This window comes from Paramormyrops kingsleyae, chromosome 8, assembly GCF_048594095.1.
Source record: "Paramormyrops kingsleyae isolate MSU_618 chromosome 8, PKINGS_0.4, whole genome shotgun sequence".
Lineage (NCBI taxonomy): Eukaryota > Metazoa > Chordata > Actinopteri > Osteoglossiformes > Mormyridae > Paramormyrops > Paramormyrops kingsleyae.
In genome coordinates this window covers 17014292-17038658 of record NC_132804.1, presented here as the reverse complement: position 1 = coordinate 17038658, position 24367 = coordinate 17014292, and the positions used below count along the sequence as shown (strand labels likewise).

Genomic DNA, 24367 nt, shown 5'->3' with positions numbered 1-24367 from the left:
CATAGCAAAAGTTACAAAGGTAAATAAACGCTTATTTTCAGGTTTGACAGATCACTGTTGTGCAGCCCGGCCCCCCCAGGCCAAACAGAGCATCATGCGTGCCTAGGATTGTCCTGGACGGACCCCAGCTCCACCCAAAGCACTCATCCAGCCGGTGTTCACGTCCTGCTGGTGAACGGCAGCGTGAGAAAAGGCAGATTCGGGTGCTTCAGTGCCGCTCAGGCTCTCTCTGCAGCCACATATCTCTCCATTCAAGCTGTGAGACCAGCAGCACATGCAGCCACGGCATGACACAAGGGTCTGGAGCCATGGAAGAGTAGCAGGTTCTGCATAATCGCAGTGCAGGCTTTGGTGAGAAACATAAACCATCAAAGTACGTGTTCTGGCTACTCTGTGTCTGTGGTCAGTGGATACAGGTTCAGCACAGACGAGGGACAGAGATCAGTGCTCGTTAGAGAATGGGTTAGTTTACATGCTTCCAAATTCACGGAAATGATCCATGAAAGTATGAAAAATTTCCACAACACAAAGAAAAACATTTTAAATAATTAAAATGTAAACCAGTAGCTTTACAGGACACCAGAGCTCTTTCTGGCAAATTCGACATATTTTTAGTGCCCCTCTCATCCAGAACAAGACCCATCAATTCATCAGAGCTGATATTGAATATCACTGACTTCTGTACTTTTTTTTCTGAGGTTTCAAGAAGTTTACCACAGCAGAGAACAAGCCGAAATAAAGCACGCAGCCGGCATGTCCACAGCCTGCGTGAAAATAATGAAAAAGCAACAACAGGCATGGCTATAGCCCCCAAATCCATGGCATTTTCCCATTTCCCAATTAATTGGCTCTAATGGTTTTGCGGTCAAAATAATGGATGCGCAAGTATCAGTAGAGTGTCATCATTGGCAGATGAAGCAGGACATGCGGATTGCACATGTGCAAATGCTAAAGCTAACGACAGCGATAATGGAAGCCATGGGTGCGGAGTGACGAACAAACAGTTACACAAGTGTCATCAGGGGAACGTGTGGCCTGACTGAGGCTCTTCCTAGGCCTGCTCCCAGAGGCGCACTCATCAATTACCATCTGCCAGCCCCTCTTATAGTAAGACTGACTCTGAAAGATATCCATTAATATCAAATTATCAATTGCTGCTGACAGTACAATTCAATCAAAAGATCTGTCACTTTGTTTTTATATCTACAGTAGATTTATGCCAGATTCGACACACAGGGAAGCCCAGTACCTGTTCTCTTTTCAAGATAGTCAAAAATAACAGTACTGTAGGAGAGGGAAAGAATGATATTTTAGTGTGAGTGTTGGTAGAGGGGGGGGCATTAAGACCCTCAATCCAAAACCCACCCCAGTGCCCTTAAAAACATAAAGGAAAAAATAAGACGACCTGACAAGTTTAAGTCCCGCCCTCCCCCGTTCCCCAGCCCCTCCCATGGCACAAAGGCCCACCTCACTTTTTGTTCTTGAGCTGGTTGGCCAGCCAGTCCAGGCCCTCATAGAGGCCATCCCCACTGGTGGCACAGGTGGCCTGGATGTACCAGTTGCGGTGGCGCAGGGAGTGCAGGCCCAGCTTGTCTGTGATCTCAGCCGCATTCATAGCATTGGGGAGGTCCTGTTGGGGGGGGGGTTACAGGGGAACAAAGGGGGAGGGGCATTGGTACATGCATAGGAGAAGATGGAGAGAAAAAGAAACAAAAAATGAGAACCAGAACAGCCAAGGATTTTCTGTACTCTCAGCCATCTGTTAACTATATTACCAATGAATTTTCACAAACAGCCCCTGCAAGGATGAAATGGCAGGCTTGCTTGATCGAGAATGACTCAGCAAACTTTTAGAGAATGACTCGGCAATCTATTACAGGGGTGGGAACTGGGGCTCTTTCAGTAGCCTGGCGATGCTGCTGAAAAATTACAAACAAAAATGGAAACCTCACCAAATGGGATAAAAGAGCTTGTAGGAGCCTGTTTCCTCTAAAATGCTGGTAATCTGGTGACTCTAAGTGACTCACAATATGATGATGTCAGACTGTAAATACCATTTCATCCATTTTCAAAATCTAAAACCCACTGTTCTCTCTCATTACTGATCTGCCTACAAATATTAAATTGCGTCTTCAGTCTCCCAGCACACTTGGGGGAAAAAATGATCTGCACCATTGTTTCCTCTGGACGGCTCTGGAAATCTGATAAGAGCACATTGAGCTGCCAGCGTGGGCAACGTAGACCCACAGTCACATTCACTTTGCATAGACAAAACAAAGCAAGTAGAGAAATAGTTACGGAAGTTTTTCATGAAATAATGACACCACTGTTGACAGTCTTAATACGCAGACAAATGGCCACGCTCCCAGCTTGTTAACTGCTTATCTTTCTTAATATGTTTTAATGGTTAACAGGCAGAGGGGGGAGCCACTGCAGTTCACGTGCCTGCTTGTTGGCGAAGACGAGGAGCACGGCATCCCGCAGCTCGTCCTCGGCCAGCATCCTCATCAGCTCCTCCCGGGCTTCGTTGACGCGCTCGCGGTCGTTGCTGTCCACCACGAAGATCAGGCCTGCCAAGAGAGCGGCCCGAGGTCAGGGTGCGACCCTGTCACCTTTGGCAAAATGGGATGGACCTTTCATCCTGAGTAGGTTGATGTTAAAATGGACAAGAAAGGCCCTAGTACCAGTTTTAAATGAATCCGGGACTGGACTCTATAGCAGGCTTTAGGATATCCTGGCCATAACTGTGAGGGAATGGACTTAAATGACAGACCTACTTAACACGTGCTACTCTGTTAGCAGGTGAAATAGAGACAGCGGAGACTGTCGCAGTTAATTATCTTGCCCATCTCCAACAGTCCTATTTGTGCAAAAATGTGACTACTAAGACAAAATCTCATTCAACACATGGTTTCCAGTTGTGCCTGCGGCTTTAACAAGATGCGGGTGTTTGACTGGCTGGCACAAGCAAGACAATTTAGTCAGAAAAAAACCTAATTTCACTGGAGATACCAGAGTGGCACAAATGGAGTCATTCAGAATAGAGGTTTTAAAGCTCTGGAACCAATGTGTGAGTTCCTTAGTGATGCGCTCACTTGTCTGCCTGTATCCTGGAGTGATAGTCACAAACTCCACTTCCTGTGTTTAACAAATACAATCCACAATAAAAGAGCAGCTTTCAGCACACAAATAGGCACTGTTACCGACAGTTTATGAAACTTCACCTACATTTCAGGGCCAAGACCTCTGAAGAAGCAAACACGGAAAATAAGCTGGACACTCAGACGAGGCTGGGACTGGGAACCTACAGCATCCTTAAGTGCCCAGGGGTCAGCTCACCCTGCGTGTTCTGGAAATAATGTCTCCAAAGGGGCCGAATCTTGTCCTGGCCGCCCACATCCCACACTGTGAAGCTGATATTCTTGTACTCCACAGTTTCCACATTGAATCCTGGAAGGATGAACACAGCTCAATTATTGGATGTCTACATGACAAGATGCATCTTTGTTTGTGCCATGCACTGGGTTTATGCTTTATACATGTAAAATATACCATTCTAAAACAAGTCAAGTATATGGCACAAGTCAAAATAACAAATTGCATAGTTATGCTGTTTTTTTTTTTTTAATAATTTTTGTTTTTTGCATGAGGAAAACCCTATTTAAGACACACAAAATCTGAAATACATCCATATTTCCTGAATGCAACGGACGTGAATTGGGAACCCTCTGAACAGTTTTTCATTATGCTATAACGAGTGTTCCCACTATGCTAACGGGACATAACACAAAGAACAAAGAGGGCATTTATGTAAGTGGCCTTTCTGAAAAATCACACTTACTGGTGTCGCGATAAGCCAGGCCCTGCCCAGGCAGGCTTACTGCATGCAGAGGGAACGCATTCTCGCGGGGCCGTAAGCCCATCACAGAGTGCACAGGCTTGCACAGAGTTACTTATACCTGTGGCCGTTTACACACACTACTTAGCAAGCACTGCTTGCGTTTGGAAACCGTAGCCTGAAGCGGTAATGCCACACTACCCACTGTGCTGGCTCGTGCTCTGTAATTAAACAGCCTAAGATAGCACACGAAAGATTAAAAATAGTTTAACCAGCACAGAGCACAAGTCCCCTAAGCTCCCAGCAAATCTGATCTCCTAAGTTCACGTGCCTGGTCTTATACTGTGTTTTTAGAAAAGGGAAAAACAAGCACATCAGACTGGTATTATTATAGAACAACTTATGACTTGCTTTTTAAACCACATTTTCAGTCAAAAAATGTAAATCACTGTAAATTAAAACTGACATCCATCTATTAACTTAGTCACTTGTTCGAACTGAGGAAATATATCTATGTGAAATATACATGTATGCATGCATGTATCTATGAATGTGTACAGACAATGAGGCAGACGACCATACCGATAGTAGGAATAGTGGTGACAATCTCTCCAAGTTTAAGTTTGTACAGGATGGTGGTTTTCCCTGCTGCGTCCAGCCCCACCATCAGAATACGCATCTCCTTCTTCCCAATCAAGCTTTTCAGCAGGTTCCCAAAAATATTTCCCATGGTGCCGTTGGTTCTGACTTGTCGGCAGCTCCCAGCAAAGACGAGCAGTTCCTAGCAGGGCCGTGCTCGACCAATGAGCATACAATCTGAAGAGAGATGGGAGGCCGGCCTTAACTGCGGAATCAACACATCCACCAGCAGTACTGATAACATTTAATCGGAGTACTCAATCGAAGTCTCACTTCAGTAGTTGAACAGTTGGTTAAAAATGAGTACAGAGGGAACAAATGATTTTTATGAAAGTGTAAGACAGCAGAAAAAAGAAATTATTAAAGGAAGAGTGCCGTTTCTTAATCATGGGTCTGTATGACCCACAGCACAGATGGCAGATCTCATCACAGTCATTTTCTCCTAAATGAGACTCCCTGTAATCGATAACATTCTGCATTCCTGAAAGGGCGGCGAAAGGCTCCTTGCTGGCACAGGGGACACACGGACTCATCGTGTGCCTCATTAACACGGCTCCCCATCCACTTCCAAGCCAACGTTTACCCACAGATTTTCGCAAGTGAACAGTTTGACACCTACAAGCATCAGCAATGGTCCATCCATTCTGGAATTGGTCGTTCTTTCTCACACACAGAGTGGTGAAGCCGCCAATGCTCCCTGCAATCTGTTTAACACGCCCGGTTTGACACACCTCCTGACACAAACACGTGCAGTACAAATGCAGTAAAAACCTCTGAATTTTCACATAGACGGGACACATGATACCAGCTTCTTATAAAAACAGCTTAAACATCTTCCACTGCACCAATGGACATATTCCAGGTAAAAACTGTACAAATTAAAAATGGATATTTCTCTGAATAAATGGTGGTAACAATTCTACAAATATCTTGAATTTGCAGGCTTTGTTTAAAAATATCTGCTTATTTGACAATTTGGGTAATAGTTTAATCTTGCAGTAAATTATCCCCACTTTAGAGATAAACAGATATCTCGGTCAATTATGCTGTGGTTTAATATGTGGATGCATATTATCCACCAAACATGCCTGTTTTTTGTTTCTGCCACAAATGTTTGCTTGCTGTGATTCATAGTTAAATTACAACTACCTTGCAGCAGCTTTAAATGCTTTTCAGAAAAACATTCTACTATTGTTATTCCCAATGGAACAAAAGCATGTGAGACAGCACCTCAACCCAAGACCTCCTGAAACATTACTGGCACAGGAAGACTAGTCAGCTCATCTGACTGAACTGCTGAAGCCAGATGCTGAAAACTGTGCCCAGATTATAAATTAATCTCTCAGAATAAAAGCAAAATTATATTTCCCCATTCCAGGTTTAATATTTCCACCTATCAGGGTTTGCTCGTTTGACAAACTAAGACAAAAACACACACAAGCGTTCAGGTTTTCAAGAGATCCCGCATGTAACACACAAAATGTTATGATGTCCTGTGCCTTTCACTGTCTACTCCAGATTTGATTCCCCAGTCACGACTTTAAAATAACAGGTCGTGATGGTTAACGTGTGAAACCCATTAGTGCTGTCCATGGTACTGACACTTCCTCTGACGCGTCCTTTAAACATTACGAATGACCGTGGATTTGAAAAGGCACAGAAAAAATGATTTTCCTTATTCGTGTACAAAATCGCAGTAAACTGGGAGCTACGGCCATGAAGCACGGCGCTGTTTTCCAGCTTACTGTGGCCAGTTCCGAGTCGTACTGGCCATCACTCAGCCGGTCCAGCGGCGCTTAACTAACCAGCCCACCCACGGCTTTAGAGGGCGACGCGCCCCATCCAGCCGGTTCGGACAGCAGAAGAGCCGAGGAGGCAGTCGTCGAACTCAGCAGAAACATAGAACGTCCGCCGGCAGTCGGACTACTGGACGGAGGCACTGAGACGAGCCGTATACTGCCGGACAGCAAGACCGCTCCGCCGCCACTTTATTCGCGGAAGCTGTGGTGTGGGTCGTCAGCGCCGTCTGTCTCCTCAGAGAGAGCGCCGGTGACCGGCAGACCGAAGCAGGGACCCCGACCCCCCTCCCCTCCTTCCCAAAGACGGTTAGCTTGCTAACCCGCGGCTATGCTAACCAAAGCACTAAAGCCTCGTTGTTTAACTGCGGAATCTCCGGACCTTTACGCTTCATAACCACTATCACCCGTCAAGTATATCTAAATAATGTCATAATAATCATAATATTTAATCATAGTTATTATCGTTACATTTTGTATTCATTATGACCTGCTCCTTCACTTACCTCCAGCGGCGACACTACTCAATCTCGAGCTTGCGGGGCTCAAAAATCTCGCGATATTTCAGAGTTCCCTGCCTCGGCAGTTGCAGCGTCATCGGCGCAGCTTTCCAAGGCCGTGAGCCTCACGGCGCGAGGTGAGGATCTCGCTCTGCTGGCGTTGTACCTGTGTGTGTTGCGACTCTGAAGACATTAAGCTGAAGGTGTTATTTACGGCCGGCAGCCGTAGGTACACATGAAATGCACGCAATGTCTGTGTCAGACGGACCCTCAAATCAGTTATTCCATTAATTAATAAAGAAATATATAAATAAACTGGAGATAGAGATGCTGCCAACTGGGACAAATCATCCATGATAAGAAACCCACACAGGCGAGTGGGATCTCACTGAAGAATTAAATACAGTAAGGAAATGATTGTTTACCTGTGAAACATGGAAAGGAGAAGGAGAAAAGAAAACAATGGAATATTAATTATGGGTAGTGATTGGTGGAACATGCTACCCATCCCCAGGGGTGTGGTTAAAGATTTTGGACCCCATGAAAGCATATCATATTGGGCCCCCAACCCAGAACAACGATATTATGTTCCAAGTTATTTAGGAATTGTTATTTAGGAATCGTCCTAACTACCCCCCCCCCCCCCCCTCCCTCTTATGGCACCCTTGCCCAACCCTCCTTTCAGCAAGATGGAGTTTGTCCCCCCTCCACCCTGTTCTTTCTCCTATTTCTTTAATGATTCATTTGACTTGGAGTATCAGGCTCTCAGGTAGCCAGGCGTTGACTTTGCTGGAAGTGTCCCTTTCGTTCCTGTGCAGAGCTGACATTTGTTAGAGGAAGACCAATAGATGTCCATAAATTCATTAGATGAAGCAGTAAAGGAATCAGCACTGCAGATGTTTGCAGCGGCAGACCAGATTCTGGGGTGGAGTGTGGATTGTGGGAGCCAATGGGGGTCATGGAGGGGTTCACAGTGGGCTGGGGTGGTAGCTGCAGAACGGGGGAGTTATAATTGAAGGACGCCTGTTTCTCTGAAGCGTTTGCCAGGGGGCAGAGACGTGAGCCCCAGTAACACACAATCACAGGTCCTCTTGGGCCGCGCTGGCAGAAATAATGAGAGCTTGTGGGAGGTGGAGAGCCCTTTGAAGGGCCAGGGAGCTGGCTGCTCGCAGACTGTTCTCCCTCGCTCCGGCTGCCTCTCCGTCCCACATCAGAGCTGCAGTGGCGAGGAATAGGGCAGCATGCAGGATGGGGGAGTGACCCACCAGCATATGTTCCCAGCTGTTTATTTACATTGATTGCATTGCAGCAGCCCCACCCCCCAGCACTGTCACATGCGCTGACGGACACGCACACACACAGATGTTTGCGGCCGCGGTGCGTTAAAGTGCCAGTTTAATTTTGCCTTTACTTATCGGTATGACTCTTCATAAGCGTCTATTTAAACATCTGTCTTTTCTTCTGCGTCCATCCATCTATCTGCCCACATAGCAGATCCTGCCCGTGACGCACGCGCACTCCGCAGGTCAGCAGGACAGCTTTCTCTCTCACACCCGGCCATTTCTGTCCTCCCTCTCATTGGCAACGACGTCTGGTTCCAATTACGCAGACAGCGGCGAACTGGCGTCGCTGTAGGGGAGAGCAAAAGAGAGAAGGAATTAAAAGGAGAGGAGAGGAAGATGAGAGAGAAAGCCTCGGGGCTCGGCTCCCTTGTGTCACACACAAGACCAGGGAAATCTGTGTCCCTGCAATGTTCAGGAATGACAGTGTGAAATAATTAAATGATGAAACCGATGGAAAGATAAAGAAATGGGAACTCAGACACAACACTCCTTTAAATTTAATTCCCTGCCCACTGGTTCTTCAGCCTTTTAAATAAATAATATTCCACAAAGAGGTGATATCAGCCAGGCTTTCCCTTTTCCTCTATACTTAGGATAAAATATTGCATAATAAAGGAACATTCTGGGGAGAAAAAAAGTATGTTTACACGTGCCTTAATAGTTGAAATGTAGTTGCAGCCAATTGGTTAAAATGGTTTATTGGCTTATAATAAACATTATAAGACATAGTCAATGTAATCTAAGAACCTTTCAGGCTGGAGAGCCAGTGCACAGTCCAGTAAAGGTCCGCTTGCCCGGAATGTTCTGTACATGAATGAAAAAGCGGCCATGTCAGTCTGAGAGTGATTGGCACACTAAGCTCCCATGGTGCATTGCACCTCCTCTCTTTGAGAGCCACTTAATTAAGATCAGACTTGAAACGCAGGGTCCTCTCAGGACATGCATCCAAATTAAAAAAATTTAAATCATTGATTTCCAGCAGAAGTACCTCATACTCTCACTTTGCCCTAACTGACTGTACTCACACTGCATTTAACCTCAGAATTCTAGCTGGGTGCTTGTCAGATTCTAGCCATTAACAGGTGGAGTATATTGCGTTTTGCTGAAAATGCATGCAAAATGCAGCCTGCATTGGCTTGTAAGAACAGAAGGGTGAATGTAATTTGGCGTGCAAGAGGGCGACGCACAGGTTAGAGAGAATGAACTGGGTTCTGAGTATCAGGAAAAAGCTTCAGGCAATGCATGGTGTACAATCTGCCCAATCAGAAGACTCTATATATAAATATCTTTTTAATAAACACAAATATCAAAATAATGGGAAAGATTTCTTTCATATTCGATATACATATGAAGTCATGTACTATTAATTATAACTGGAAAAGTAATCAACTAGTGCAAAAATTATTGTTTATAATTTTTTATTCTAATGTGATAGAAAGCTAACATACTTCAAATTAGATTAATGGTGAGCTGCAAATGGGACACAGGCAGGAGGAAGGCTATGGAGATGGCCCCCTGCTCAGGTTGTCATGTGATCGATGGCTGGGGGGGGGGGGGGGTCGCACAGGAGGACTTCATCTCCAGGGTCTCCATGCTGTATTCTTACAAACCAGACACCCTCCGACATCGCCTGGCATGTTCTATCCGAACCCCCCCCCCCTTTAGAAGTGAAGGCTCCCCTTCCATCCACCTCTCACCAGATTCCAGAAGCAGAAACATTCTGCTGCACCCACAGCTTGCCGTTCCAGCAGTTTTCCATCAACACCGGCGGGGGGGGGGGGGGGGGGGTTGCCGCTGTGTTGGGGCATTTTGCCATGACTCTCCGCTGAGGAGCAGCTGCTAACACTGAGGAGGATGACATCATGTCAGGGCTGTACCAGCAATACACAGGCTCTGCTGGGGGGGGGGGGGGGGGCACAAGCTGGGCATTCAAAATAATGCCCTTCTGAAGGTGGGGAGGTTAGGGCACCTGTACCCCCCCCCCCTTTTGTCTCTCCCTATAAGGTCCGCATTTAATCTTCCATCTTCTGAATTCTGGCTGTAAGGCCTAAGGAGAGAAAGGCTTAGACCCTCATATAAGCCATGCCTGTTGGGACAATCTGAGCCCCATACATTAATGATAGCCACATATGGCATGGGTACATTCACAGGGAGCTCAGTGGAACTGCCCGTCGAACCTATCAGAAAGTCAATCAGTCAATGAGCCAATTATTCACATTACACGCATAGCACATTGCTACAGGACGGTAAATAAGCCCTTGAGAGTGTCACGTCCCACACGCCTGACCCCCCCCCCCCCCTCGTCTCCTCCCTGACGTGGCCCCCATGAGCTGAGCCACATTTGATGCTTGTTGCCCCTCGTTAGTCTTTGTTTATTTCATCAGTCCCAGTCCAGTCATTGATGGTGAGCCCTCCTGTTGCCTGTGCCCTTCCTTGCTCCACTCCTCCAGTTTTGATCTTATTTATTCCATGTGAATGTTCTTGGAGTTCAAGAAACTCCCTTTGTGTTTCTCTTTTGGGAAAAATCAAGACTGCTTCAAAGATAGAGATCAAGTGAAGCAATGAGAGAGTGATTTATTTTTATGATGAGTTTTTTACACTATGACCCTGTGGTGTTGGAGGGATGGAGGGATGGAAGGATTCATTTAAAAAAAAAAAAAAAACTGTGATTAATTTATATTTGATTAATATAAATAAACAATAAAATAAATAAAGAAATAAATAAAAAACTGAAAAAGCTATTTAAATACATATTTCGTACGTTAAACCATTATGTACATGCTACTACATGAGCTCTGGTCCACGTGTCGGTATTGATCAGTGTTCTGCCCCCAAGGGCCAGGCTCTGTCTGACTGGCATCAAATTCCAGACGTTACTGACAGTAACCTCTAAAAACAAAGCAAGGTGATAAGACACCAACACTCACTGTTTCATATGCTTGTCAGCAAGTCAGTGTCCCTTGTTTTTCATCTATCAATCCATCCATCCATCCATCCATCCATCTTCTAAGCACTTATTTTGGTCAAGAACACCTGGAGTCTATCCCAGGCAGCATAGGGCCTGGATGGGATGCCAGTCTATTACTGGGCACATAGACAAAAAGCAAATTAATCAACCAGTTAGCCTGACTGTATGTCTTTGGACTGCAGTTGGAGTTGGAGGAGACCTGCGTGGTACTGGGAGAAGGACTCAAACCCCCAACCTTGGAGGAGTGAGGCAACAGTGCCACCCAATGAGCCACCATACTGTCTTTTCATGTAGACTGAAGGTTTGAGAACTTTCAATATATCTTAATATGCTTAGCAATAGTCCAACAGACATATTATTCTTAATCCAGTTCTGTTGTACTATTGTATCCATCCATGCAGCTGAACACATCACTGAAGATATTCAGTTCTGACTATTGAGATCTTTGCTCAGAATGAGGGACTCCTACTGATTTTTGAACCAGTTACCGTAATTACAGGGCTTTGTCTCTGAATGCTGTGCCACCTGCTATCATACAGGGTTATGATTATCCAGAGCTGTTGTATATCTTTGTTTTGCTTAAAGGCAACAGTTAAAAAAAGATGCACTTGTAGGTATATTCACTACACACACACACACACACACACACACACACACACACACAGGTTTGTAATTATATATTTATGGGGACTTCATTTCTATGGGTAAAACTCTAATCCCAACATGACAAGCTTAAAACCCACCCAGCCCTAACCTTAAACATAAGTAACCAAACAAAATATGAGACTTTTGGAATATTTACTTTTTTTTATTGCATTCACATAACTTTGTGGGGACCTGAAAAATGATCCCCACAATGTCAAAAAACAGGTTTGTATTACATTGTGGGGGACCTTTTTGGTCCCCCTAATGTAATATAAACCTAACACCACACACACACACACACACACACAAAAACACACACACACCCACCCCAAGCTGTCATCTGTAAAGATTTTCTCACAGACCTCTTGGGCTCTCATGAGGAGGAGTTGGTATATTTAGCTGCCCGTCAGATTCTACATTTTTTCCTGAGATCTCAGGTCGCAACACCAGACTTATATGAAGTTGTAAAAAAACACGGCACTTGGAGGATGAATTTCTTCCCCCCATTAATTTGATAAACCGTTATATATATATATATATATATATATACTAGAGAAGAAATTGCTCTTATGGCCTGATTTCAGTGCCTGCCAATGTTCTGCACATCTGTCACAGCTGTGTAGTGTGGGCTGACCTGCTACTGCAGTGTAGCAAAGGCCACACTGTCAGTCACTGGATGACTATCCCCACTTGGGTTGGCCTACTTAAGCCCCGCCTCCGCTTGCTGCGACCTCTGAGCCCTGAACAGATCTCTGCCAAGACTGAGGTGTTTATTTAAAGCTGTGCTTCAGTGCCCCTTGTTCTTATTTTCCAGTCCTTGTCTTTGTAAACCTCCTCACTCCTGTTTTGTTGGGTTTCCCACATAATAAGCCCTCAGAATAACTCGAGCCTTAGTTCAGAATGCGCTTTCCTCCCTGCAGTATTAGCCTAACGATGTCTGATTGAGGACACGCTGTTGACCTTTAACCAAAGGACACCCTAGATGTTGGAACTCAGCCCCAGAGCAGGTTAGTGGGTGACAAATGTGGCAAGTTCAGCAGCACAATGCTCCTGCCAGGGTATAAAGCACATAATGAAATTGGGATTCAGCCTCAAGCAGTGCGCAGGTTGGGGGTTGAGGGCGATGAGACACTCATGTAGCCTCTGTGTCATCTGAGAGATGCGTTCCTGCTTTGAAATGAGGCCACATGTGTGCACCGCATATACAAATCCACACTCACACATTCCAGCTAAACAGATGTGTTGAATCACACACAATAAAAACATTGTTTTTTTAATTTGTAGACAAATGTCCCTGTGTCACCACTGCTGTGACCGTCACAAAACTCAATTTGGTCACAATAGCTGGCTAGTTAAAATTTCTGCCACATGGGGGAGCTTTTTCAATATCTTTGTCTAAAATACGTTATATTATTTTAAGATTATTCCGTCGTTCTTTTTTCTTCTTTGTGCATCATTATTAGAAATGTGGCTTTGAGTAGAACTTGACTTTTGAGTGAGGGGGCTGAGGGGTTGGTGTCATAAATTTGTGCAACTGTTCAAAAAGACCCTCAGTAAAATGAATTGAGTAAATGTTTATGAATCCACATATGTAATGTAGTCAGCTTTACTCATAAGTCATCAATGATAAAACATGGAAGTGTTTTCTTGCAGATATAAACCTTATTTCAGATCTCTGTAAATAATTTGTTTATTTGTGCACCTGCACCTTGAACATTTCAAATGGTTTTGGCAGCACTGTCCCGCCCCCCCCCCCCCTTTTCTTCACCTGTTCCTCTGTGTCTCCCCACCATGCGGCTTTTGTTTTATTGCTCATCTGTTTTTTCTCTCACTGGGGGGTGTGAGGGGGGTATCTTTGTCGTGTGTCACCTTACTGAACGGAGCTGTCTGAGAAAGAGATAATGAGAGGAATTGGAGGGTTTCCGGAACATCTAGGGCAACTTTGCCAGAGTAAATGCATCATCCCCGTGTCTGCAGCGGCAGTCTCGCACATCGACAAACGAGGCCTGCTTTATCTGTTGATGAAACTGGCCTGAAGTCTTCATCAAAAAAATGACATTGGTGTGGAGGTGCGGAGCTCAGGCGCTGGCAGAATGATTCTGGGCACATTTATGTACGAGAGGCGAGGATTTGCGTGCCACAGGCTCCTCTGTGTTGGACGGCGTCAGCCTAGGAAGCTCGTTTTACACATGAGGAAGACTGGAGAATGAAACCCCAGGAAAAAGACATGGCTTCCTTCTCTGAGATTCCGGTTTCCGCTCCCGTCCCGGACCTCCTGCATTTGCTGCTTTCTGTTCCAAGTGGCCTTTTTATTAATGAGGTTTTACTGGGCTCTTCTGAAATAATGACACAGAAGCTGCAAATAACATATTGTAGGCAATCCACAGGGGACAGTCCGTGGCGAGTTACTCATGCCAGCGGCCCTGACCACACCACCAACCGACCCCTGCACTAGGCTGCTGAGATTGCTACAGTATGTTATAGAGGCTACGCATTCTTTCAGTTGTTATAGCTATGCTTGCTTGCATGCAGAAAATTTTAAACTTTAATCAAAACTCCATCAGTTCATTTGGAGATGTGGGCAATAGTCCAAACTAGTATTCATCAAAATAAATATGGATCAATCAAGTACTTCATTTAAAATATATATATATATATATATATATTAAATAAGCCATCCATCCATCCTGCCATCTTCCAGCTACTCATCCTGGTCGTGGGGAATCACACTCACCACTGTGTAATTATTTTAGGAAATGAAATGCCCTTTTTGTGGCTTTCAAAAATATGGTTTATAAACCATATTGTGTCATTTAACAGTTTAAACAGATTAAGTCATGTTAAATATATGGTTTAATGCAAATCTTTTACATTAAAAATGAATGCATCCATTGCTGTTGATTTCGACGAGAGGGCTGAAGGAACTCATTTATGATATATGATGGCTTATATATGTAGTTCATATATTAAGTTTTAAATTAAAGGGATACTTGAGCTTTTTTGGAAACAGAATAGGCTGCTCCTTTCTGTTATAACAACACGTCACGAACACCTCTGCTTAGAGAACAGAGGATTTATTCCGGAAATCCACATGTCACACTGATGTTGAGCAAGATGTCTCATCTGAAAAGTTTTACTATACACCTGCCACACTCCAGCGTTCCGCAGTTGTCTTTTAAATGTCTCTGAAATTCTGGCCAACTAATTAAAAACGTTGCTCTGTCATATATTCAGTAAACCCAATGTAAGAAAAACATCTTCACATTTACTTTTTGTGGTATTCACCTAGCACTTTTGTGGGCTTCGGGGAAAATTACGCACTATGGAGTACGCGATTTTGCGCACCCGTACGTTTCGCACGATGCTGGTCGCCTTAATTTATCCTTTTTAATGAAGTCGTTGTCTTGGATGTTATATCAAGAGTTAACAGAAGAATATGTGTAACGGGAAACGCTTTCGCTATTGGCTGGCAAGCCGCTATTTGAAAGGATAAGGCGCATAAATTATGAAGCGGTGCAGATTCGAGAAGCAGCGTAATGAAGATGTTGGGTGTAGGGACCACTGTGTGCCGCGGTTCGGCTTCGGATCGGTATCTTTGCGCACGGCTTTGGTGATACTTTCTGCCTGGGAAACCCACTGTTATTTTAACTTAAGACAAGTGCCGAAATGGGAACCAAGCATCGTGAATCTAACTGGGAATATCAGTCGGTGGAGTAGTGGCATGTGGAGTTAAACGAACCGCACTGATCTTTGCTACTCTCCCCAGCGCATCTTCTACTCTGTTCATATCTACCAGATGGGTTAATTGTACAGTTTTCCCAGCAGTTTGCGTCATTCTTGGTACCTTACGCGCTTTGCAGTGAAATATCCCTCCCATTGATTTAAATGGAATTTTGGAAAAGAGCAATAAATCCCTTTTTGATTTCTCTCGCTGAACTCTATAAATGAGTCTTTTTCAGACCGCGTCCGCCTCTGGGCAAAGCGATTCTCAATGGCAAACTCAAGTACATATCACCCGCCACTGAATTTACTGGAAATACAACTTATTTGCCTTTTCTGTTTATTTATATGTATGTAGCCTATTTTTTCTGTTCGCGAAGTTTGTAGGCTAATTCGCGGAAAAGTCTAAACACGGATCAACATGAAAACTAAAGCTCTATATTGACATCTTCCTGGCGATACAGAATAAAGTTTAAAATCAGATCAAATTATTTTGAAATCTCAAATGGGCTTCCTAGTCAGTTCTACAGTAAGCATATTGTCCAAACTTCAGCGTACCTCAAAGGCAAAAAAGTTATTTAGTGTACATATGTTTTTATGAGAGCACCAAGAAGAGATGTTCGGGAAAAAATAGTCTATAACTATTCTACTGTGGACTATTCAATTCTAAATTACGCGCCTTTTGCGAAGTTGGTTATAACTCTGACACATGGTGGGGTGACATTTTAGTGCATTTTGGTGCCGAAGGCCGTGTTCAGCTGCCTCACTGACTGCACCATGCGGACCATAGTGCTGCTGATGGGGGCGAAGGCAGCCTGTCTGCTCTTGGCAGCGGCGCTCGCTGGCACCGGGGCGGACGTCAGTAGCGGCCGGTGGTGGTGAGTTCAGCGGTTAACTGTTCATATAATACTGGGGTGGTATGGCGATACTGGGCATGAAGCGATGGCATTTTTATTTCCACTTTTCTAGCAAATTGACTTAGGTCTATCTGTTTATACCCTATCATGATGCATTAAATAGTGGTCGCAAGTTTCTGTAGAAATTTGGAAAACATTGTGCAGACTACTCGCAACATCCACTTTAACGATCGTGTATTCTAGCATAGCTACTTTAATAAACTCGTTGTGGAAATTCGAACAGAACATACCGCAGGACGTGTTTAGTTTTCTGGACAGTGCAAATTTAGCCAAGGTTTATAACATGTACAGATAAACACAGAGCTGTTACTTAAACTGGCAAGTCGTACTAGCGGGGGATGTGGTGCAAAGCGGAGTTCAGATCCTTCCACAGTGCGGTTTGAACACAAGACAGCACCATAATCGTTACAAATTAAAAAAAAATATTCATTGGGGTGAATGTAATTTGTAACTGAATGTAATTTGTAATTAAAATTATTAATCGAAAAATCATTCTGTAAAATAATGCAGTATCGAGTTAATGATTCAGGTCATTAAATCTTGGGATTGTGGGCAGTTGCTAATAGTATTCTTCATATAGGCTACCGAAAGAATGTCGGGATTTAGCTGTAAATAAGATGCTCCAAATTCAATTTTTCCCCCAATTTTTAATTAATTGTATACTAAAACATAGACGACAAAGTTTCGTTTTATGTGATGATTGATGCAAATCGGAAAACCATGCAATGCGAACAAATGAACATGAAACTATAAACGATGTCCCTGTATCCTCCGGCACAGTGAGGGAATGGCTTCACCGAAATGGATCCTAAATGTCGTGTATGAAGTAAATCAAACAGAGGCAACATCTGTAACATGTAAGGGGACCTGCTTGAGTTTCAGAATGACAGGCCATACTAATCTATGGGTATGAACCTTCAACAATACCTTAAATATAAACCAAGAAGGAAGGTATTTATATTTGAAAAGTGGTCTACAGTGATACTTTGATAAATTGAGTTTCCTCTGGTGGGAATCATAAAAATGGTCCCCACAACGTCAAAATAGCAGGTTTTTGTCAAATGTTCCCACAATGTAACATATACATGACCCCCCCCCCCCCCCCCCAAAAAAAACACACACACAGACAATCTCATACTATAGGCAATGTATAGACAGCATTTGTCTGTTGATTGAGTGGGGACACGTGACAGTGCTGCCCTGGTTTAAGCTATTTTTGGGATAATCATTTTCTGTGACTTTTTAAACTAGTCTGTAACTCACAAGAGCATTATGGCTTCTTAAAATCAAATGTTGTAAAAGAAAATACAACCTAATATGAGATTTCTTTGATTTGTTTTACACTGCTGATAGATCAGTTATCCTGTTTACAGCTTATATACAGTCTGACAGATCAGTTATCCTGTTTACAGATTATATACAGTCTGACAGATTAGTTATCCTGTTTATAGCTTATATACAGTCTGACAGATTAGTTATCCTGTTTACAGCTTATATACAGTCTGACAGATCAGTTATCCTGTTTACAGCTTATATACAGTCTGATAGATCAGTTATCCTGTTTACAGATTATATACAGTCTGACAGATCAGTTATCCTGTTTATAGCTTATATACAGTCTGACAGATCAGTTATCCTGTTTACAGCTTATATACAGTCTGACAGATCAGTTATCCTGTTTACAGCTTATATACAGTCTGATAGATCAGTTATCCTGTTTACAGCTTATATACAGTCTGATAGATCAGTTATCCTGTTTACAGATTATATACAGTCTGACAGATCAGTTATCCTGTTTATAGCTTATATACAGTCTGACAGATCAGTTATCCTGTTTACAGCTTATATACAGTCTGACAGATCAGTTATCCTGTTTACAGCTTATATACAGTCTGATAGATCAGTTATCCTGTTTACAGCTTATATACAGTCTGACAGATCAGTTATCCTGTTTATAGCTTATATACAGTCTGACAGATCAGTTATCCTGTTTACAGCTTATATACAGTCTGACAGATCAGTTATCCTGTTTACAGCTTATATACAGTCTGATAGATCAGTTATCCTGTTTACAGCTTATATACAGTCTGACAGATCAGTTATCCTGTTTATAGCTTATATACAGTCTGATAGATCAGTTATCCTGTTTACAGCTTATATACAGTCTGATAGATCAGTTATCCTGTTTACAGCTTATATACAGTCTGATAGATCAGTTATCCTGTTTATAGCTTATATACAGTCTGACAGATCAGTTATCCTGTTTATAGCTTATATACAGTCTGATAGATCAGTTATCCTGTTTACAGCTTATATACAGTCTGATAGATCAGTTATCCTGTTTATAGCTTATATACAGTCTGACAGATCAGTTATCCTGTTTATAGCTTATATACAGTCTGATAGATCAGTTATCCTGTTTACAGCTTATATACAGTCTGATAGATCAGTTATCCTGTTTACAGCTTATATACAGTCTGATAGATCAGTTATCCTGTTTATAGCTTATATACAGTCTGACAGATCAGTTATCCTGTTTATAGCTTATATACAGTCTGATAGATCAGTTATCCTGTTTACAGCTTATATACAGTCTGATAGATCAGTTATCCTGTTTACAGCTTATATACAGTCTGATAGATCAGTTATCCTGTTTACAGCTTATATACAGTCTGACAGATCAGTTATCCTGTTTACAGCTTATATACAGTCTGATAGATCAGTTATCCTGTTTACAGCTTATATACAGTCTGACAGATCAGTTATCCTGTTTATAGCTTATATACAGTCTGACAGATCAGTTATCCTGTTTACAGCTTATATACAGTCTGACAGATCAGTTATCCTGTTTACAGCTTATATACAGTCTGATAGATCAGTTATCCTGTTTATAGCTTATATACAGTCTGACAGATTAGTTATCCTGTTTACAGCTTATATACAGTCTGACAGATCAGTTATCCTGTTTACAGCTTATATACAGTCTGATAGATCAGTTATCCTGTTTACAGCTTATATACAGTCTGACAGATCAGTTATCCTGTTTATAGCTTATATACAGTCTGATAGATCAGTTATCCTGTTTATAGCTTATGTACAGTCTGACAGATCAGTTATCCTGTTTACAGCTTATATACAGTCTGACAGATCAGTTATCCTGTTTACAGCTTATATACAGTCTGACAGATCAGTTATCCTGTTTACAGCTTATATACAGTCTGATAGATCAGTTATCCTGTTTATAGCTTATATACAGTCTGATAGATCAGTTATCCTGTTTACAGCTTATATACAGTCTGATAGATCAGTTATCCTGTTTACAGCTTATATACAGTCTGATAGATCAGTTATCCTGTTTACAGCTTATATACAGTCTGATAGATCAGTTATCCTGTTTACAGCTTATATACAGTCTGATAGATCAGTTATCCTGTTTACAGCTTATATACAGTCTGACAGATCAGTTATCCTGTTTACAGCTTATATACAGTCTGACAGATCAGTTATCCTGTTTACAGTCTGATAGATCAGTTATCCTGTTTACAGCTTATATACAGTCTGATAGATCGGTTATCCTGTGTAGAACTTATACACAATGTCAGAGATTAGTTATCCAATTTACATGAATTACATCAGCTGCTCCCAGTGTAGGGGCTAAACTGATGTCTGATTCTGATGACCTTTCAGGGGAATCATAAACATGGCTTCCTCTGCTAACCACCTCACTAATTCAAAGAGTGGACAGATGTTTCTGGACCCCAGCTTAGCACTGCTGAACCGTCGCCAGCGGCGTCTGATCCGGCAGAACCCTGGCGTGCTCTCCTCCATCGTGGCCGGCCTGCAGACTGCCATCAAGGAGTGCCAGTGGCAGTTTCGCAACCGGCGGTGGAACTGCCCAACCACGCAGGGCCCTGCTATCTTCGGCAAAATCGTCAGCCGGGGTGAGCCCATAAGGACAAATCTAGTCACTGTCCTTGACGTCTGAAGCATCTCCCAGAGTGCAGAGGGTGTGAGGTTAGGGTAGATGGTGGGGTGGTCTCTCTCTCACTCATACACACACACAACTGGGAAGTCATCATCTCAGCAGGGCAGCTTGTCTTTTGGATCGAATGAATGAAGTGACGTCCCCCTGTGGGAAACCATAAAATCACAAAGAATCACGAACCATGCAGAGCCAGAGCCAGAGCCAGAGCCAGCGCTGAACTCAGGGCTGAGAAGCTGCCAGGGGATATCAATGCCGCTGGAGCATGGGCACAGATAAGGGAAACAAAGAGCTCCAGAACCGTTACGGGGGCAAAAATACAAACAGCATTTCCTTTTTATTCCAGAATTAATCTCAAAGCCTTTTCTAATTTCAGTAAACAACAAAAAAAAAATATATATATATATATATATATTGTGGTTAGATGCAACATGGTGGGGTTCAAACAAGGGTTAGCCTAAGGAAAAAGCCACTAAAATCTGAGAATTTTAAAAGACTTTTAATGTAACCCTTCGCTTGTAAATTAACTGAATTGACTTCATAAGAAATGGAAAAGTTTTCATCCACCCATTGAACTTCTAACCACTTATACTGGTCAGGCTACTTCTGACTTGGCGTAAAACCCTGTGTTTCATGGCCCTGTCGGCAAAGCATGCCCCATTTTTTAATGTAAAATCCATACACCCGTGTAATGGCTTATCAGGATATTGGGGGGGGCGACCAGGCTGAGGATGCATGCTGGATTCATTGCTACAGGGTACATGCCCCCACAGAGCAGATGCAGGATTCAAACCCCCAATCCTGCAAGAAACAAGCAACAATGTGACCGACTGAGCCACCACACTATAGCAGCCAACACCCTTACAGAGCATATTCACACTAACAAATTACAAATGTAAAAATATCCTTTTATTTATGCTTGCGTTTATTTATATTTCTGTTTGTTCAGGTTGTCGGGAGACGGCGTTCATCTTTGCGATCACCAGCGCGGGGGTCATGCACGCGGTGGCACGCTCCTGCTCAGAGGGGACCATCGAGACCTGCACGTGTGACCATCGCTGGCCCGGACCCGGGGGCCCAGACTGGCACTGGGGGGGCTGCAGCGACAACGTGGAGTTCGGCCGCGCTTTCAGCCGGGAGCTGGCAGACTCCAGCGAGAGAGGCAGCGACCTGCGCTACCTCACCAACCTGCACAACAACGAGGCGGGCAGGGCGGTAAGAAGAGCTGCACACCTGCCGGGGTCCTCACAGGCCCCATGCTGGCACTATGGGATAAGAGTGGAACAAAGGAAGCTTCCAGAAATAAATACATTTCCTGTTAATGTAATAGTACTTATTTACACTAGTGGCCAAAACTGTGGAAACACTCAATTTTTAGAAATTTCAGAGCATTATTCCAGTTACTCCAGTTACTTATTCAATCGTCCAAAGTATATTTGTAAACATTCTTTTATTGTAAGTACTCGTGTAGTAATTTTTAAAGCGTAATGCCAAAAATGCTAGGTGTTTCCACAATTTTGGTCACTAGTGTATATGTAACTTGAAGTTAGTATACTTTATAGATTATTGGAGCATCCAAATATAAGAGATATCTATGGATTCGGTTATTTTATTCCTTTTTGCCCTCGTAGCGTAATTTTTATCGGTTACGTCAACATGGTCATGTGACACACACAGAATGCGTGTAACATGCTCCCTGCAGACGGTGGAATCCGGGATGCGGCGGGAATGCAAATGCCACGGCATGTCAGGCTCCTGCTCACTGCGGACCTGCTGGATGCGGCTTCCAGGCCTCCGCACCGTCAGCGACCTGCTGAAGGACCGCTTCGATGGAGCCTCGTGTGTCGTCTACGCCAACCGCGGCAGCAACCGCGGCAGCAACCGGGCCTCCAACAGGGCCGGCCCGCACCACCTGGAGCCCGAGGACCCCGCCCACAAGCCTCCCTCAGTCGGGGACCTGGTCTACTTCGAGAAGTCGCCCAGTTTCTGCTCGCGTAACAGGAAAACAGGCAGCCTGGGTACTCTGGGGCGGAGCTGCAACAGCTCGTCGGCAGGGCTGGACGGGTGCGAGCTGCTATGCTGTGGGCGGGGCTACAGGGCACACGCTGAGAGCGTGGTAGAAAGGTGCCACTGCACATTCCACTGGTGCTGCCATGTCAGCTGCCTGAACTGCACCAGCACACGGATCTCGCACCAGTGTCTCTGAGAGGTGATGGAGGGAGGAGAGAGCCAATGAAACGGCAGGGGGGGGGGGGGCGGAAGCAAGGAAGTACAGAAGTGGGACGCAGGGAGCAGAGGACCTTAAAGGAGGAAAGGAGTCATGGGGGAGGTGCACGAAAGGGAGAGATAAGACCACAGAGAATTGATTTACACTGGACTCCTGGTAAAGGGTTCGATCCTTATAAGGAGCCTGTTTGCCCCTGTTTCTCTGACTTTCCTCTCTACACCCTTTCCTCATCTCCATCTCCATCCTTCCATCCCCCTGTATCCAACGCCCCACAATTTGGGGAGCGCAGTTGTAACTGGACACGTCGTCTGACAGATGTTTCTGCGGCTGGGGAACCACAAGCATGCCTCTTTAAAACTGGTGGTGAGCGCCTCTCTCACTCACATCCGCGCCTCCTTTAACCGTTTGCTCCCCCTACGCTCCCCTTCTGCCGTGACGGCTGCTTTTTGGATCGCGTCCCGGCGTGCATCTCATGGGACTCTTTCCGGAGCTTTCCTCCTGCAGCCACCACGATGGAGCCCCAACAAAGGCAGGCCGCCCATGCGTCTCCTCTGTAATTTACCGCATTTTCCTCTTTGATTCTGGATTTTGCTGTAATCTGGTCCTCCTTAACCAGCATATGCTACTGTGTACTTTACTGCACTATGAAGTATTATTTGACTGCATGCTAAATGCTAACCCTTACTAGCACCAGGCAGCGTATGTATACCAGCTCAAAAATGTTGATAGCATGTAGCTACCTATTTAAATGTATCAGGTTTATTTTTCCACATATTTATGTATGTGCCCAGGGGCGTCAGAAATAGGGGGGAGGGGGCCACGCCACAGCCCCCTCCCCCCCAATATCAGTTCCTTGTGAAACTGCACCTTAAACAGTATTAGTCTTATTTTAAATGAAATCTAATTATTTTAAATGTCTTCTCAAATCGCATTCTATCCTGACTATTGCATGTGTGTCCATGGCGATGTTGTGATATTCATCCCCCCCCCCCCCCAAATGTCTAACTCCTTCCGACACCACTGTATGTGCCATTTAAATATCATCAAGCCTCTTCTCGTGTACATTAGCCATATTCTGATGAACACATTAGTCCAATCGCCCGCAGATCAGGCAGAGCAAACCTGCTTGCAACTTTACACGATCAAGTGAATCCCAGCAGATCTTTGCCTTCTGCATTTCGGGCGACTCTCTCTGTAAGCCAAAACCCCAGGATCTCTGTAGATCGGTGACAGACAGTGCAACTTTCCCTCGATGTCACACTGACTCCCAGGGACAAATCGAACTGAGAATATGAGAGAAACAACAAGCGCGTCTTATAAACCCTGGAGGCAGTGACTGTGGTGCATGACGTCGACTCCTTGTTCACTGCGCTGTACCCTGTCTGTATTATGAACACTGGATATTCCTTTTTTATGTGTAAATGTATTTATTGTGAGTTTCCTTTTAGAATGTCTTAATGCTTCCTTTTTAAGATGTAGAGAAAGTTGTTTTCTTTTATAGTGTTACAGATTAATTTTAAAAAGGCTATATTTTCAATAAAGATTCTCTTCTTAGTTATAATGTGATTTTCTAGGATGATCGTGTCTTGACTATTCCATACGATCACTCAGGGCCGCCAGGAAGCCAGGACAAGTCCCAGGGCCCCAGACAGACAGGGGCCCTTTCAAACTGGAATATAATTGGATTGGTCTGGGTTTTAGGCCCAATATGATGTGGTTTCATGGGGCCCAAAATCTCTAGTGGTACCGCTGCTGTAGCTCCTAGTTGCTGTAAGTGACGAGTCTTCGTTTG

General features: G+C 43.9%; 2 protein-coding genes across 2 annotated transcripts; one reads left to right on the top strand and one right to left on the bottom strand.

Annotated features, from left to right (window-relative positions):
• Window positions 1–777: 777 nt before the first annotated feature.
• On the bottom strand, window positions 778–6910 carry arf3b (ADP-ribosylation factor 3b). Its single transcript, XM_023831889.2, has 5 exons — window positions 6780–6910; window positions 4421–4654; window positions 3340–3450; window positions 2446–2570; window positions 778–1630 (listed from the first exon to the last, which is right to left on the bottom strand). The coding sequence occupies exons 2-5, from the start codon at window positions 4566–4568 to the stop codon at window positions 1469–1471; spliced, it is 546 nt and encodes a 181-aa protein (XP_023687657.1). The 5' UTR covers window positions 4569–4654; window positions 6780–6910; the 3' UTR covers window positions 778–1468.
• An 8362-nt stretch (window positions 6911–15272) lies between these two features.
• Window positions 15273–24064, top strand: LOC111854907 (protein Wnt-1-like). The gene is made up of 4 exons (XM_023833405.2): window positions 15273–16327; window positions 20054–20307; window positions 21298–21563; window positions 22051–24064. The coding sequence occupies exons 1-4, from the start codon at window positions 16227–16229 to the stop codon at window positions 22552–22554; spliced, it is 1125 nt and encodes a 374-aa protein (XP_023689173.1). The 5' UTR covers window positions 15273–16226; the 3' UTR covers window positions 22555–24064.
• Window positions 24065–24367: the final 303 nt, after the last annotated feature.

Bases quoted from the DNA above. Each gene is read 5' to 3' on its own strand.
- arf3b (XM_023831889.2), bottom strand. From the start codon at position 4,568: ATGGGAAATATTTTTGGGAACCTGCTGAAAAGCTTGATTGGGAAGAAG. The intron at 2,571-3,339 runs GTGAGCTGACCC...CTCTCTTGGCAG, and splicing joins TTATTTCCAGAACACGCAGG to GCCTGATCTTCGTGGTGGAC. The intron at 1,631-2,445 runs GCACGTGAACTG...CCCCCCCAACAG, and splicing joins TCGTCTTCGCCAACAAGCAG to GACCTCCCCAATGCTATGAA.
- LOC111854907 (XM_023833405.2), top strand. From the start codon at position 16,227: ATGCGGACCATAGTGCTGCTGATGGGGGCGAAGGCAGCCTGTCTGCTC. The intron at 16,328-20,053 runs GTGAGTTCAGCG...ATGACCTTTCAG, and splicing joins GTCAGTAGCGGCCGGTGGTG to GGGAATCATAAACATGGCTT. The intron at 20,308-21,297 runs GTGAGCCCATAA...CTGTTTGTTCAG, and splicing joins CGGCAAAATCGTCAGCCGGG to GTTGTCGGGAGACGGCGTTC.